Source organism: Zea mays, chromosome 1 (genome assembly GCF_902167145.1).
Source record: "Zea mays cultivar B73 chromosome 1, Zm-B73-REFERENCE-NAM-5.0, whole genome shotgun sequence".
Lineage (NCBI taxonomy): Eukaryota > Viridiplantae > Streptophyta > Magnoliopsida > Poales > Poaceae > Zea > Zea mays.
In genome coordinates this window covers 261,604,285-261,618,700 of record NC_050096.1, presented here as the reverse complement: position 1 = coordinate 261,618,700, position 14,416 = coordinate 261,604,285, and the positions used below count along the sequence as shown (strand labels likewise).

The following is a 14,416-nucleotide window of genomic DNA, read 5'->3' as shown; positions in this document are numbered from 1 at the left end:
TACTCCAAAAAGCACCTCGAGGGGCAACCCTGGGTGCGCGGTCGGACCCAAAACACCAACAGCTCCGGCGGCTCGAACCACTCTAAACCATTGTGTGTTCTGGTGTTCCTTCCTCTAATCAAGTAAACCCTAGGTTGCCCCCTATTCTTAGGATTAGGTGGGTGCACTCCACCACCTCGCTGGAGTTTTCTCTCCGACAATGACCATTGAGACTACTATCATTGATGTCGTTCTATGGTGACCTTTTGAATTTCCCCTCTCTTGTCCCCTTATTATCGTTCCATGACACCTTGTTTTAAAGGGGTCTCTCTTCTTCTAAGACTAGAAGTTGGACTATGCTCCAAGCACAACAGTAGCACCAACAAGGAGCTTTTAGTAGTCCTGCATCAGGAGCTCGTTTTGAGCCTCAATGGCAAACAACGTGTTTGGCGAGGTTACAATATTTTTTTGTACCCGTTGTTGCGGTTCTTCTGCTAGAGCATCATGTTTTGTGGGGGTGGAAGATCTAGATCTTCGTGTCTCGTGTCTTTAGTTGTAGCTTTCGATTACGTGACATATCCTATAAATTCACTATCGAATAATCTTCGACATTGATTGTTGTTTGTTATCTCTTGCTAGTTAGTAAGTTTGTTTAGTAGAGCTAGAGCAAGCTACTAGAATGGTTTAGGGGGCTTGCATAGAGCTAGAGCAAGTATACATTTCTATGTTACTTTTTTTTCTAATCAACTTTATTCTAATAGTATTTATGAATTTATAAAACATTTCATTTAGGTCATGCACCCCCTCTAGTCGTCTAGACCCAAACAGAGAGGACTAGCTTAAAGTGTGAATGGTTCATACCTTCCATCCATGCAGTTTGAGCTAGGCTCTAAAAGGTACTATCAACGAAAACTTTTGTACCAATATGGTCTCAAAAGGTATATGTTGTTTTGTTTTACCACATGTTTCAGCATAACGTAGAGAAATAGACCATAATAACGGGATGCAAAATGATATAAATCTGATATTAGTCACAGGCACACAACTAGAACTAAGAAGAGTTGAAAAATACCTAGAATATGAAACATTGCTCAAATTCTATTATGTTTCGTCTCACAAAAATTGATGGTTAGGAGTACAACATATAAGATAGGCAACTCTCACATATCATGTTAGTCTTCTAATTTGAGTTAGTCTTGATGTTTTTCGTTTGTGGTGGGCTTAAGTGGATCTAGTCCTCATAGATGCTTGTGTCATAAATATGGCAAACAAGGTTAAGTATCGTACTCTAAGAGCATCTCCAAGAGTCTTTTCTATTTTTATCTCTAAATTATCATATGGAGAGTTATTTGCATAACTTTTTTGTATACCTTTTCACTCTTCAATAGATTTCTATATCTTGTTCGTATTCTAGAGATTTATTCTCGTTTTCTATTTTTGATCGTTTTTTATTTTTGACTAGCGACAAATTCAGAACTAAAGATGACTATATTTAGATAACCATTTAAAAAGTTACTAAAGTATATTCTTTTACCAATATTTTTATTCTTAACAATTAGAAAGGCTAGAGAGAGTCTCTTTATAGTTGCTCTAACAAATCCAATCACATCATAAAGCATTTACTTCACTCTGTCTTCAGCCCTTGAAATTAATCGTGCCGGGCTTGGCCGGTGGCCGTAAAAAGCAAACTAAAACACTATGATTTTGCCAGCAAAAATACATCAATTATAACAACCTATACTTTCTTTGTATGTAAAAAGTTCCCATGGAACATGGCTGAAAACATCATCAATGACCAAACCTACTCCAGTAACTCCACATTTTTTAGATTGCCACTACTCTCCAGTGAAGGCAAAAATCAAGAGCAAGAACAAAACTAGGCTGTGACCGCGGTTACCCCTCCGCGACTAGGATACCGAGCGCCTTGTGATCCTTGACTGCGTGGACTTCACCTCCTCCGGGTTGTTGACGGACCCAGGGCTCTGCGACGTGTCTGAGCTGCTGTTCTCACCGGCGTTCGTTTTCCCAGACCAGAGCTTGCTCAGCATCTTCTTCGGCATCAGAATCCCCCTTGCCCCCCTCCCCGCGGCGCTCCTGTTGATGTCGCTGCTGCCACTGCTCCTCTCGCTTCCGCCGCTGTTGTTGGCGAGCCTTGTTGACCTCAACGAGTTGACGTCACTCGACGTCGGGACCCCACATCCGTCCTCCTCCGTTGTCGTCGTGGCAGCTGACCTGGAGCTGCCAACAGAGTTACCGTTCTCTCTGGGAAGAAGCGAGCGAACGGCAGATGGAAGCTCAGCTGAAGAAGGGTCACTCCTCGCAGAGGCGACAGACGCCCGGACCTGCTCGAAGAAGAGAACCTGCACGACCACACGCAAGGGGAGACGCTCGTTCTGCACGGCGTGCATGCACGCATCGTGCGACAGCTGCTTGCAGTCCATCAGCCCGCATAGTTTCTTCTTCTCGCTCTTCGACAGGCTGGGGTGCTCCTGTAGGCATGGAGATCAGTACGTGTCAGGTAGTCAGACTCCCTACAACGCGATCACTTTGGTGGATCGGAAACACGAGGAGATACCTTCAGATACATGTCAATGGCACGGTAGAGGCCGTCATGCGTTGGCCGGGGTAGGGAAGACACCATTTCAGCAAGCGCGGTCAGCTTCGGAAGAGGAAGGTTGGGATCCTTGGCAACCTCAGCAAGATATCCATCGATCAGCTTTGCAACTGCCAGCTTTGACGTGCTGGAAACCGATGCCACGTTCTCAGTCTCCACGATCTCTTCATCATCTTGAAATTTCTCCTTGCCACTGTCGCTATTCTGTAACGACATGAATTCCTCCACTATTGCCATGACCAGATCTATGCTGTATGTATCGTTTTCATCAGTATTTGGTGGTATAATGAGAAGGTCTGAAACTGAAGCACCGTCCAACTGTGCGCCTATTCTCTTGATCAAGTTACTGCGATGGGACGACTCACCAGATTCCAGCAAACATGCAGCTCCCAGCAGCTTAAGAAGAAAACCACATGACACCGAGCCTTCCTCAGCGGGCAAGAGAGATACAATAGCGTCAAGAACTGCACGAGGCTTTGCGCAATCAACTCCATTGCTCACAGCGTCTTCCAGGGAGCCAAGCAGCCGTCGGTACGCGTAGGCCCTCAATGCTTCTCCGACGACAACAGCTGGCGTGCTTCCCTTTGCCTTGATGCTCATGATCACCCGCTTGTACGAGTCCACTTCAAGCTCACAGAGGTCCTCTACCCACCAGTCAGTAGGGACCATAGGTTGCATCCTGACACCATTCCAATGCGAATCGATACCGTTCTCAGACGGGAGTTTCTTTCTGTTGTAAGTGTATGACCACTCAACCTCTGATGGATCAATCGACGCCTTCGACGCGATAGAGTCGATGCAGTGGCTGATCACTTTCAAATCCTCACACCAAGGTACCAGTGACCTTGTGCTCTGTAGAACTATGATCGAGTCCTTCCAGGTGCGGAACACACTTGATGTCAGAAACACATCGATCTTGTATATGAGGTTTCCTTTGTCAATGGTCTCGAACATCTCTAGGTACTCGGCTGCGCACCGGGCGGCGAGGACATTATACGCATTGAGTGTCACAATCATGCCATAGCAGAACTTAGCACATATTTCAAATGCTGAAGGCCCACCAGGGATGTCAGAGATATCCACTTCGTCATTTTTCTCCTCATTGATTGAAGCAACTAATCTTTGCAGGCGTGAACTCTTTGATAGAAGAGGGAACTGAAAAAGAATTTTGCAGGGTATGCGATTATTTTCCCTTTGTACATAAAAAAACATGTAAGCTAGTTGTTTGACACAACTATGCTGCATTAGATATGAACCAGTTGCTGAGCAATTGTATTTAGTTATAACTCAGACACAATTGGCAGAACATGCAAACAAAGGGGAGTAGGGTGCTTTTTCTTTTTGAGCAAGTAAAAGGAGCAGGATGTGATGTGCCAATCAATGGTACTCATAACCACACCTAAGATTTTCAGGTGGCACAAAATATAGCTCTACCACAATAAGGTCTACTCTTGTTCAATGCATGCTGAGGCTAATAATGTGCGGAATATAAAGAATTCAATACCTTGTGAAGGTAAAACTTGACATCCCCAATCAATATAACAACGTCTGTTGCCAAATCTGTCGCGACAAACCTGAAGAGCATGATTACAAAACATTAGCATTGAAAGCTAAGTGATGCAAGTAGAGCAAAGGTGATTGTTAGATAAATCCTTATACTGCAATAATGCAGGGCTGAAATGACGCAATGAAGCAAAATCATCGCTCAGCGAATCAGCTAAAGGTGAGATGACAGTGACAGAACATTAGGCTTTTGCCCAAGTACCTTAAGGAAATCTAGAAAAAGGCAAAAGCAACCTCAGATAGTCAGATATACCAGCAGTGTGTATGACAGGTATAACTAATTTGAACTGATATGTGGTCCAACATAGATGATTAAAAACTTGGTTCTATCAAAGGAAAAGAGAAATTATTGAGCTCCATGAATTAAATTTACTTGATGGACCACAATGCCACCAACCAATCCACTCATCCAAAAGGTAAAACACAAAGCAAACTAGAGAAAGGCACTCCTATGGTTAGATCGTCACAAGCCTCCAAAGTACATAAGAACTTTAAGAACATATGCCACTGAAAAGAATCAAGGACAGCTTAGCGTATAAACAAGATCAGTAATACAGTTAGCCATCTGCATGTCATCATCAGATGCGCTTCCTAGTATTCCAGACCATGGGTTTCATGTTGGTTGTTAAAATGGGAGGCACCAACTTGCACACAAGCCACATATAAAACACAGCTGTCAGCCATATAGCTTTGTGAAGATGGAACTAGTTTTAATTTAGTTTCAGTGTTGTTCTAATTCATAACACTAATTTTACACACTTCATAATTATTGGATGTGCTATGCTAATTTCTAAACTCAAACAAATAGAAAGCAAAGAAAAAGCCCGCATGGATATCGTCACTTCCTTTCCTTCTCATTTAAGAAACAGAGCACAGAAAAACTACAGAACTAAACTTCTTTCCAGCTGATCCAGTTTACCAGTATGATTTGGCCCCTTGAGCAACTCCATTGATATAAATTTTCTTTTAAATGAAAACCGAATTAGAACAAATATGTTAAGAATACTGAATTAGAACTGCTGAGACCTATTTCCTATCAAGTGAAATGGATCTTCAAATTTCTATCCCAGAACCACCAAGATAAATTCAGTGCAACATGACCAGCAGCGGTGAAGCAGAGTAAATCAATGAGAACAAAGTCTAGGATTTCCAGTGGAAAATGGAAGATGCATGTCTCTGTATATAATCTGAAAGAAATGTGGTGCTAAGGCAGGAACGAATGAACTAACCTGATATTGCTCCCCTCCGTCTGAAGGACATCCGGCTTTGATCCAAGCTTCATATACTTCATCCTGCCGTGCCAAGAACTGACCCAAGAACAAGAGAGAGAATCCTCCTAGCTCTTCCTCCTCCCCCCACCAATCACCACAAAACGAGATGAAGGGAGGAGCAGCACAACAACCCCACAGACAGCGCTTAACCAATCCGTCAAGAAAGTACCAGCCCAATGGAAAGGACAGAACCAACAACTGGCGATAAAGATCCAGCAGGCCAAACTGTCCCCCTATCCCAGTGGCGAAGCCCCCACCGAATCGGGTCGAGAACCAAACCCCTCCTCTAGACGAGTAAACTACTCGGGCAACCGCACCAAGATCTGGTTCACAACGTCTAGAAGCCAGGACCCGGAGCGCCTCCTCTTCCTCGGCAGCACCTGCATCTGCATGCAGAGCACAAGGGCAGCATCTCGTGGTGAGGGGACAGTGGGAATAATTGGCGGCTCGGTGTTGGGAGACCATGGGAACAAGCGCCGGTGAGGGGAGGAATCTTAGCTCGTTAGTTCTGCGAGCAGTCACATGAATGGATGGATGGCGAAATTGGTGTGTTGTTTTAGGCACATGTAGGCAGTCAAACCGTGACTAAAGAATTGCAAGCCACAGACCAGTGGTTCTGGACACTTTTTTATATAAAAAAGAGAGAAACTTATTGACAGAGAAACATTTCCAGTGGCTCGATCACTTGATGTCCAGCCAGTTGCCAGCCTCCTCACCGTTGAGGAAGTTTGCAACTTATTTTCAGTTAACATTGGAAATCATTTCCGACCTTGGAGAATTTGTGGCAATTAAGGTCCCCCTATAAGAGTAAGACCATCTTTTAAAGCACGAGACCGAAAGAACCCGGGTGTGGGGGGCAGTTGGGGTGACGGCAATGGCGCGACCTACCTGCGCCAGTGCGCCGGCAGGCAACGAGAGGAGCCTCTCGGCCAGCGCCAAGGATATGAGATGACCCGGGAGGTTTTGCGGAGGAAGACGCGGGGGCCTTTCTTGGAACGAAGCGGAGCTTCTGCCCCCACAGAGCGGAGATGATGGCGAACTGGTGATGATACTAACAGAAATCTGCGATTTTTTCAGAGAGGGAACTGGACAAAGGGCAGAAGAAGAGGCAGCTTTTCAGGACGAGGAAAGGACCAAACCAACATCATCAGAAAAACATTCCTAACTGACTCCAATAACTAACAGGAAAGGAAAAAACGGCTTTTTTGTTCTGCGAAAAAAGGACATTGCGGAAAATACGCGATGCAGATTTGAGAAAAAGCTTCCTCGACGCAGAAATGAATTCCAAGTCGGGGACAGAAAACAACAGCGGCAGCTCACCTTCCTCCTCTGCCTCCGGCACCGGCGGGCGGAGCTCGCACACTGCACGGCGGACGGCGGCAGGCTAGCTAGTGGTAGTGGAGGAGGAAGCGATCAAACAAATCGCGCTTTCTGTTTTGGCCGCTGCTTATCGGCTGTGTCCTGTGAGCAAGTTGCGATGCAGGGCAGGGACGACAGCGGATTTGGTTTATCTTTAAAAGCTGCTGTGGTGGGGTGGGGTGGCCATGCATAGCTGATGGCTGATGCCCATGGGATCGGGGGTGGTCCTGTGAATGGACTGCTTTGCCCCCACCATCTGCCATGCTTCGTGTCCATTCTCTTCTCTTGCTGGCCACTGAGACCCTCCTCTCCTCCGTACGCAGACTCCTCCCTAACCATAGATCATGTAGCGTAAACTCTTTGATGCATTCACGAAATATAATATAAATGACAACAGTAACGACTGACACTCGAGTAACAATGACAATAAATTTAAATAGGCCAATATCAATTTATAATATGGTATATTATTACAGTTAGACTTAAACAAACATAAGTTAACGTTATCGAATAAACCAAACAGCATATTTATTTATTTACCTCACGTCCGTGCTTTTCATCTCGCTTTTCTTTTCTTTGTTCAATTAAAAAATTTCGCGGGTGTGGTTTGGGGAATTTTGTAGCAGAAGAAAGTAGGCACGCTTTTGGTATTGACCTCTTTCTCGCCCTTGAAAAAAAGAGAGAGATGGGTGCTTCAAGATAAGACCTGATGAGAGTGGATGTGATTAATTTTCTCGCAATAATACTAGGCTCTTTTGGAAACATAACGTCATTAGCTGAACAGGGACCAGGATGAAATAATATCTACATGAGAAATGGCCACGATTCATTAGGCTGTCGCAAAGGCAATCAATTGCATGCAACCAAAGCACCCATCGTCCTACGTGGTTTTCGGCTCGACTGCGTACGTGTTCCCTGTGTGATCTGTTCCAACAGTTTTTTTCTTAAAAAAAGTTTTCATAATCATCATGACAAGCATAGTTTATCCCCTACAAACTTATGCACACGCATGGTGTGCGCAGCAGGTCTAGATATTTCCATGGCGATCACAAAAAATGGCGCCAGTACGTGACTATTTTTTGTTTTCAGATATTTTTTCTGACACAGATTTAAAACTGAACATATGTTCCCTTTTCATTTTCTACATATATGCCAATCATAATCATGTAATTAATCAACGACCACAACCAGTGGACCGCGTTGCTTCCGTCTCCTACTTTGGTTCAACACAACTAATAACCAACAACAGATATATATCTGTTTACCCACGAAAGAACCTAGCTTTAGGAACATCGATCAACTTTAAATAAACATAATAATTTTAGATGCATGTGGATGTCGTCGTCTATGAAGGCCTACAAGAGATTAGGACGACATATGAAAGAAAATAGTCAAAACGTGCATCATTGTCGACAACAATAATGTCACGATCGTGAAAGGAATAACCATATTAAGACACATGAGATGTCAAAAACCCAAATTTATCTGATCTTAAAATACACCAGACCATCTGTTCACTCGAGATAGATCGAAGACCGAATCTGCGAACCTTATTGATAGGTCAGCTTAATTGAGGACGATGCCATGCAATCGATCTGATGCAAAAGAGACGTACGATTTTGTGGCACAACTCTATAATATGATCATGTAAAACGTCCACTAATCTTCATGTTTTTAGTTACGTTTGGTATTAGAGAGGATTTTAGCACATTTGATTTACTACAATAGTCATCACTCTTAATTCCGTTGTCTTGTACGTGCCGTGTAAAAGACGTGCAACATAATCTCTACTAATCCTTAAGGGTGGTGCGAGGGCGTCCACCATCACCGTGCCCCCGCCCGGTCCCGCGCATCCCGCAGCCGTGCCCCCTGTGTCGCCCTCAGCTCCCGGAAAACCTAGCGCGTTGTAGCCGCCATCAACGCCTCCGCACAATCCCCTGCCCGCTCGGCCGCGCAGCCTTGGCACCGTGACCGCCGCCTCTGCTCCCTCCTCCACCCCGCGCGCGCCCCGCGACCTCCGCCTCCCCCTCCGTCATCCCCCATCCACGCGCCTCGCCGAGAATCCCGCCGCCCACGCCCGCCCCCTCCGACATCAACGCCAACGGCGGCTTCCTGTCGTACGGGAACATGGAGAGCTACGCGATGTGGGTGGCGACCGGTGTGGCGTCGGCCTTCTTCGCGTCCCTCGAGCGCTGCTCCTGCATCCACCTTCACACCGTGGAGGACGACGGCGACGAGGAGGAGGAGGACCTCGAGGAGGCCCGCCGCTCCTTCTCCCGCCCGATCTCTGAGTACTACTACGACCGGTGCGGCTCCTCCGCCTCCGTCGCCAAGATGTGACCTGACCGGACCGCGCCTCCCTCTGCCCAAGAATGCGTGGTGATACGATCCGTTTCTTGATCTATGATGTGCTCTTGCTTGATATATTGGGTCTCTAGCCAAGAAGATGAAGAACAACACCCCGTGTCCCGTGTAACAGTTGATGAGATATGTGACTCCCCGTGTCCCGTGAGTTGCTGATGATTTCGTTCCCCTTTCTTTTAATCTTTTCCCCCTTATTATGGGGTCCCAAATTGATGCGGAGATCTCGAGCGACTCTGCAAATTTCAGATGAGTGGTCATTTCAAGATTCAATGTTCAATATCCCGACAGCTGTCGATACTAACATCTATTCAGTTCCAAACACCACAGCTCACTTACTGCCACACAATTCTGCCCAGAGTGCATCCTAAGTTTTTTTTAGCTCACTAGGTAGGGATCGATGAACCCAATGGAGTGTTCTGAATCATAGTGACGCGTAATGCAAAAAGTCCATGATGATGGTTGTTCTTAAGGGTCTTTGGTGGATACAGTACCGGGTCCTAGGCTCGCAGACGAATACATCGCAAACCTATTTTATCGGCTATGGTTGATTGCCCTAATGTGTTTTGGTACAAGTTTGCAATAGTTTAATTCCACAGAAGTATTCAGATGTTAAGTGAGTACAGCTTGTGGCCTATCTTATGATCATACTCATGTGTACTTTAGTTTATGAGAAGCCGCAACGATTTTTTTAATGTCATAATATTCTAGGCTCTTGTTTTTTGAGATACAATTAGTTCATTGCACCTAACATATTTTGTTTTTAAGAAAGAAATCTTCATTTGATGGTTTAGATCCATGTAAAGGGAGGAGCATGCTTGTGGCTACACCTATACTATTATATGTATTCATCTGTCATGTTGCTGAACTCCTGTTGTCAATTGCAGAAGGAAATTCCTGCTTGAGCCAATTACAGAAGGCCCTGATATTTGCCAAATTGATGGTTGTAGTGTTAAATTGGAATACAAGAGGAGGCAAGTCAAATATGGTTTGTTTGACAGTACGTTACTAACTTACTCTACTATATCTGCATGAGAAAGGATGAACCCTGTTTGCATGTATACTAATTAATGTGTGATTAAGATTTTATTTAATTATGACAGCAAACGTGACATGCCATTACAATTTAGTTTATGCAAAAAAAGTAAGTTGCTTACAGTTTTTAATTATATTTTGGTATTCTTATCACTTATCAGCCATCCTGATTGCAAGCTGGTTGTTATCCATGATGACTATAGCTTAACTTCCAAGCTGCCAAGGGAGAGAACTTCTGTTGTAACGGTACTAAGAAACCCAGTTGATCGTGTATTTAGCACATATGAGTTCTTAGTTGAAGTTGTAGCTAGATTCCTTGTGCACCCAAACTTAACTTCTGTGAAGTTAATGAGTACCCGTGTGTTAACAAATTGTTGTGTTGTCCGAACTTTAGATATCTGGCCTTTGAAGTACTTGGTTCCATGTATGAGGGAAGATCTGTTTGCCAGGGTATGCCTGTTACTTCAGTTTAGCCTTTGGTTTCAATTTGCACTTTATAGAATTATACTGGCAGAAAATAATAGTTCTCTTTTCATAGAAATTTCCCAGTACATATTGTCATATCAAACTGACCAATTTATATGTTCACTGTTCAGTGATTTTGTTGCAAAACTGTACCAGTATTGTGTTATGTCTCATGTGTATTTATACGTTATAATGTTATACATTCTCGCACAAGCAGAACTATAGTAAACATATAAATACATTTTATTGCTACATGGAGTACAAGAGACAGTACCTTGTCGGCTCCCCTCCACAGGACAATTCGCCGTCTCATCCCGACTTTGTCGTCTGCCCACCCCGCCCCATTACCCCATGGAGGCACTATGGAAGCAGGCCTCTAGGCTCAAGAACCAGGTCGCTCGGCAGGTTAGTCATGCCCTTATCCTCCTCTCGCAAACCGTGATCCGCATTTGTAACCATAATGGTGGACATGATAGAATTGTTCTACAGGATGCCCTGGCCATATAATCTCACTTTTGTGCCTTTTTATTGCTGATGGCAGAAGATAAGAATCACTCAGACCATGCCTTTTATTTTCCTGTACAAAAGTTGGAGTTGAGTTTGTATAATGTTTTTTTTCTATAGTATGTTGTGAAGCTATCGTTTGTATTTGATAAAACAAAAATACCGGTATGTTCTATTCCATGGTTATTAAAACGGTAAAACCTTAAAACGTTATGAACCAACTTTTTAACATTTAAACGTTTAAACGAACGTTGAAACGTCTTTTCAGACTTCACATAGAAGTTCAAATATAAAATAAGTTCATACATAAGTTGAGTACTTGAGTTCACAAACCAAATTGAAATTCACTGTGAGCAATATGGTTGCACAATCAGTAGTTCAGTACTCACCAATATGGTTGAGCAAATAGAGATTGACTGATTCACTGTGAGCAAAATCAGTACTCACCAAATGATCAAATGGAGAGTAGTGGAGGTGGAGGATGGCTGGCTGCTAGTGCTGGTCTTGGGCGCTGGCAGAGTGGAGCCGCAGAGGATGGCTGGCTGGTTGCTGGTCTTGGGTGCAGATCTGCTGTGGGGTAGGCGGCCAGCGGTGGTGCAGGTCTGCTGTGCCTCCACGGCCGGCGGTCAGTTGTGCCTCCACGGTCAGCGGCCGGCTTTGCCTCCGCGGCTGAGGAGAGGAGAGACGCGCCGGAGATGTTGGAGGATAGGAGGGAGGAGGGCGGTGGCGCCAGCTGAGCCGTTGGAGCCAGAAGAAGAGAGATCGAGAGAGGAGGGCGGCGGCCGGCTGAGCTGTTGGAGGAGAGGAGAGACCGAGAGAGGAGGGCGGCGGCCAGCTGAGCCGTTGGAGGAGAGGAGAGAGGAGGGTGGCGTGCGTCCAACACCTAGAGGAAAACCTAAAGGCCCAGGAAAGGCCCAGAACGGGTAGAACGTCCTCAGCACGCATAAAACGTCCTAAAACACGATTAGGACGCTTAAGCGACGCTTAAACGCTCGAAACGGACGTTCTACGCGGCTTACCTAAAACGCTTGGACGTTCCAACTGCTAATCACGTTTTAACGCTTAAACGACGTTTAAGCGACGTTTTAATAACAATGTTCTATTCTCTATTATGTTCTGTCTATTGAGTCTATGTAGGATCTTCCTGCTGCTATGGGAAAGAGAGGGGTGAAACTTGGCAAGGCATCCTATTAAGAGCTGACAGGGGTAAAGAAGCTAAAGTTGGATGAGCAGGGCATGCTTCACTAGCTTGTTATTTTGCTCTACCCATATGGCATGCCGAGTGACTTCATTGAGGGTTTGGCTTATAAAGATACTCTCTCGCCCCACCCCTCCTTAATTACATGATGCTTTTTTTGGTCGAGTTAAAATGTGTACATGTTCAAGTACCTATACTGAATTTATTGTAGTGGTATCCTTAACAAACATGTTCTCAGAAACTTCTTCACCATTACAATGGAATGAGAACCACACTTACACTACGGAGCTTGTCGAACGCACCTGGACGTTAGCCGAGTGCAAGGTGCAGGGTCTACTCCGAGGGCAAGGCGCCATGGCTCGCTGCACCACTAAATGCAGCAGCAATGTAGGTAGAAGTTATTATATATGTATTATATGTTTTCTCCTTGATCGCCATTTATGCTTGTCTCTTGAAGTAACATGTAGCACATGGAGAGCATGAATTAAATCAAGAGTTTAATTTGATGCAATTGCCAGGGATGATTTTGAGTATATAATTCAAGTAAACTCTATTCGTCCTAACTACTGTTATTGGCATTTTTGCCTCTTGCTTCCCAATTATGATACCTTCTGAATTCTCTTTTTTCTGTTGGATTTAAGCAAGATGCCATAAAGCAAACATATGAAAGGTCGGTCAAAGCTGCTCAAGATTAATATCAGCCTGATTTAGTTCTCAATTTCCCATGCAGCGTCCACGTACTATCTTGTGTGGATTCTGTGCTCCGTATCGCCTCCTACCAGGCCTTTTTAGCTCTTCATCAGGTTACAAATTTTTTACCTTGCTTCTTCAGCTTGGCTCAGTCTACTTATGTTTCAGATTATCTTGCAATAATTGGATGCTGTTTTTGGCTAAGTTAGAAGCCCTGTGCAGGTTGGCTCAGGCTTCTTATGTTTCAGGCTGAAGAGGCATTCCAGCGAGAAGATCTATCGGTGCATATTGGTTGTTTGACAACCAGAATGTAATGGCAAGAAATTACCCTTTGCACAGTGTGGCATGTGCGGATGTGCCATGGCACATCAGGTGCATTTAGAAAGACTGTAGATGGGAAGTGGGTTCATGCTTTCTGTGCTGAGGTAATTATAAATAATAAAATCCTTTTAATGGCTTTTTTGTTAGGTCCTATAATTTTTCAAATATTTCGCAGTGGTTGTTGGACACCAAGTATGTAAGGGGACAAGATAAACCTGTAGAAGGAACGGTATGTAACTGTTTGTTACTGTGGCTTTCTTTTTAGTTTTAGTTCATCATAAGTAATAGATCATTAGCAGTTGTTTTTTGCTGTTAAATTGTGATTATCTGATTCTGTTATTGTGACATTTCATTCGTATCGTCTCATTTTTTTGGTTGTTCAATGCTTTTATCAGGAAACCCTTGTAGAGGGAAAGGACACTTGTGTCTGCCTCCACAATGTTGGCGGGTGCTTAAGGGTACATTATTCTCCATTCCTTCTTATCTAACCTATACATGGAATATTGACCACCGAGAATCTTGCTAAATTTGTCACTTCCAATATGCAGTGTAGCAGTGGGGATTGCAACATTACTTTCCATCCTACTTGCGCTAGAAGTTGTGGTTTTTACATGAACACAAAAGGGTTTGGTACTACACCACAACACAAAGCATACTGTGGCAAACACAGCGTACAACAGAAAGAGGTAAGGGGGTACTAAGCTATTTTTGAAGTAATAGGTCACTAGGATCTGTACGATGCTTATTTTGTTATTACTTCTGTCTCTTACCATCTTTCTGGAAATTCTGTGCAGGCTGATGCACAACAATATGGACCTGAGGAGCTCACGAGCATGAAACGAATGAGGATTAGCATGCCAGATTTACATTATATTGTTTCCCTGTGTTTGGTAGCATAAGAATGTTTGCACAATTACTAGAAATTTAATGCAAATATTTTTATAGAATATTTCAAATGCTCGAAGCATTTGGACATCTACATTTAGTTGTCGTTCTATTTTATTCAATCACTAAATCATGGCCATTTGTGCTCTTCAACTATTTATACAGCTTAAC

The 14,416-nt window shown here is 44.0% G+C and overlaps 2 protein-coding genes and 1 long non-coding RNA gene across 11 annotated transcripts; 1 reads left to right on the top strand and 2 right to left on the bottom strand.

Moving 5' to 3' along the window:
- Positions 1-1,597: 1,597 nt before the first annotated feature.
- LOC100280174 (BTB/POZ domain-containing protein NPY2) lies at positions 1,598-7,037 on the bottom strand. 5 transcript variants are annotated; one of them, XM_035966331.1, is made up of 6 exons: positions 6,748-7,037; positions 6,316-6,512; positions 5,386-5,813; positions 4,098-4,167; positions 2,555-3,748; positions 1,598-2,468 (listed from the first exon to the last, which is right to left on the bottom strand). In XM_035966331.1, the coding sequence occupies exons 3-6, from the start codon at positions 5,445-5,447 to the stop codon at positions 1,887-1,889; spliced, it is 1,908 nt and encodes a 635-aa protein (XP_035822224.1). In that variant the 5' UTR covers positions 5,448-5,813; positions 6,316-6,512; positions 6,748-7,037; the 3' UTR covers positions 1,598-1,886. The 5 variants fall into 5 exon arrangements, with proteins under 5 accessions (XP_035822224.1, XP_035822219.1, XP_035822217.1 ...); XM_035966326.1 differs by having other exon boundaries at positions 6,316-6,962; XM_035966324.1 differs by having other exon boundaries at positions 5,386-6,512; positions 6,748-6,962.
- A 2,100-nt stretch (positions 7,038-9,137) lies between these two features.
- On the top strand, positions 9,138-14,341 carry LOC103643742 (nuA3 HAT complex component NTO1). 5 transcript variants are annotated; one of them, XR_004855540.1, is made up of 11 exons: positions 9,138-9,294; positions 10,035-10,147; positions 10,344-10,428; positions 10,577-10,632; positions 10,943-12,736; positions 13,080-13,152; positions 13,249-13,464; positions 13,536-13,589; positions 13,756-13,818; positions 13,909-14,046; positions 14,155-14,341. XR_004855540.1 is itself a non-coding variant. In XM_035964318.1 (5 exons), the coding sequence occupies exons 1-5, from the start codon at positions 13,393-13,395 to the stop codon at positions 14,257-14,259; spliced, it is 432 nt and encodes a 143-aa protein (XP_035820211.1). In that variant the 5' UTR covers positions 13,194-13,392; the 3' UTR covers positions 14,260-14,341. The 5 variants fall into 5 exon arrangements, 1 of the variants encoding a protein (XP_035820211.1); XR_004855541.1 differs by lacking the exon at positions 9,138-9,294 and having other exon boundaries at positions 10,057-10,147; positions 10,943-11,052; positions 11,137-12,736; XR_002749695.2 differs by lacking the exon at positions 9,138-9,294 and having other exon boundaries at positions 10,057-10,147; positions 13,262-13,464.
- LOC109943526 (uncharacterized) lies at positions 9,333-12,018 on the bottom strand. Its single transcript, XR_002266474.3, has 2 exons — positions 11,599-12,018; positions 9,333-11,224 (listed from the first exon to the last, which is right to left on the bottom strand). It is a non-coding gene; the product is annotated as an uncharacterized lncRNA (long non-coding RNA).
- Positions 14,342-14,416: the final 75 nt, after the last annotated feature.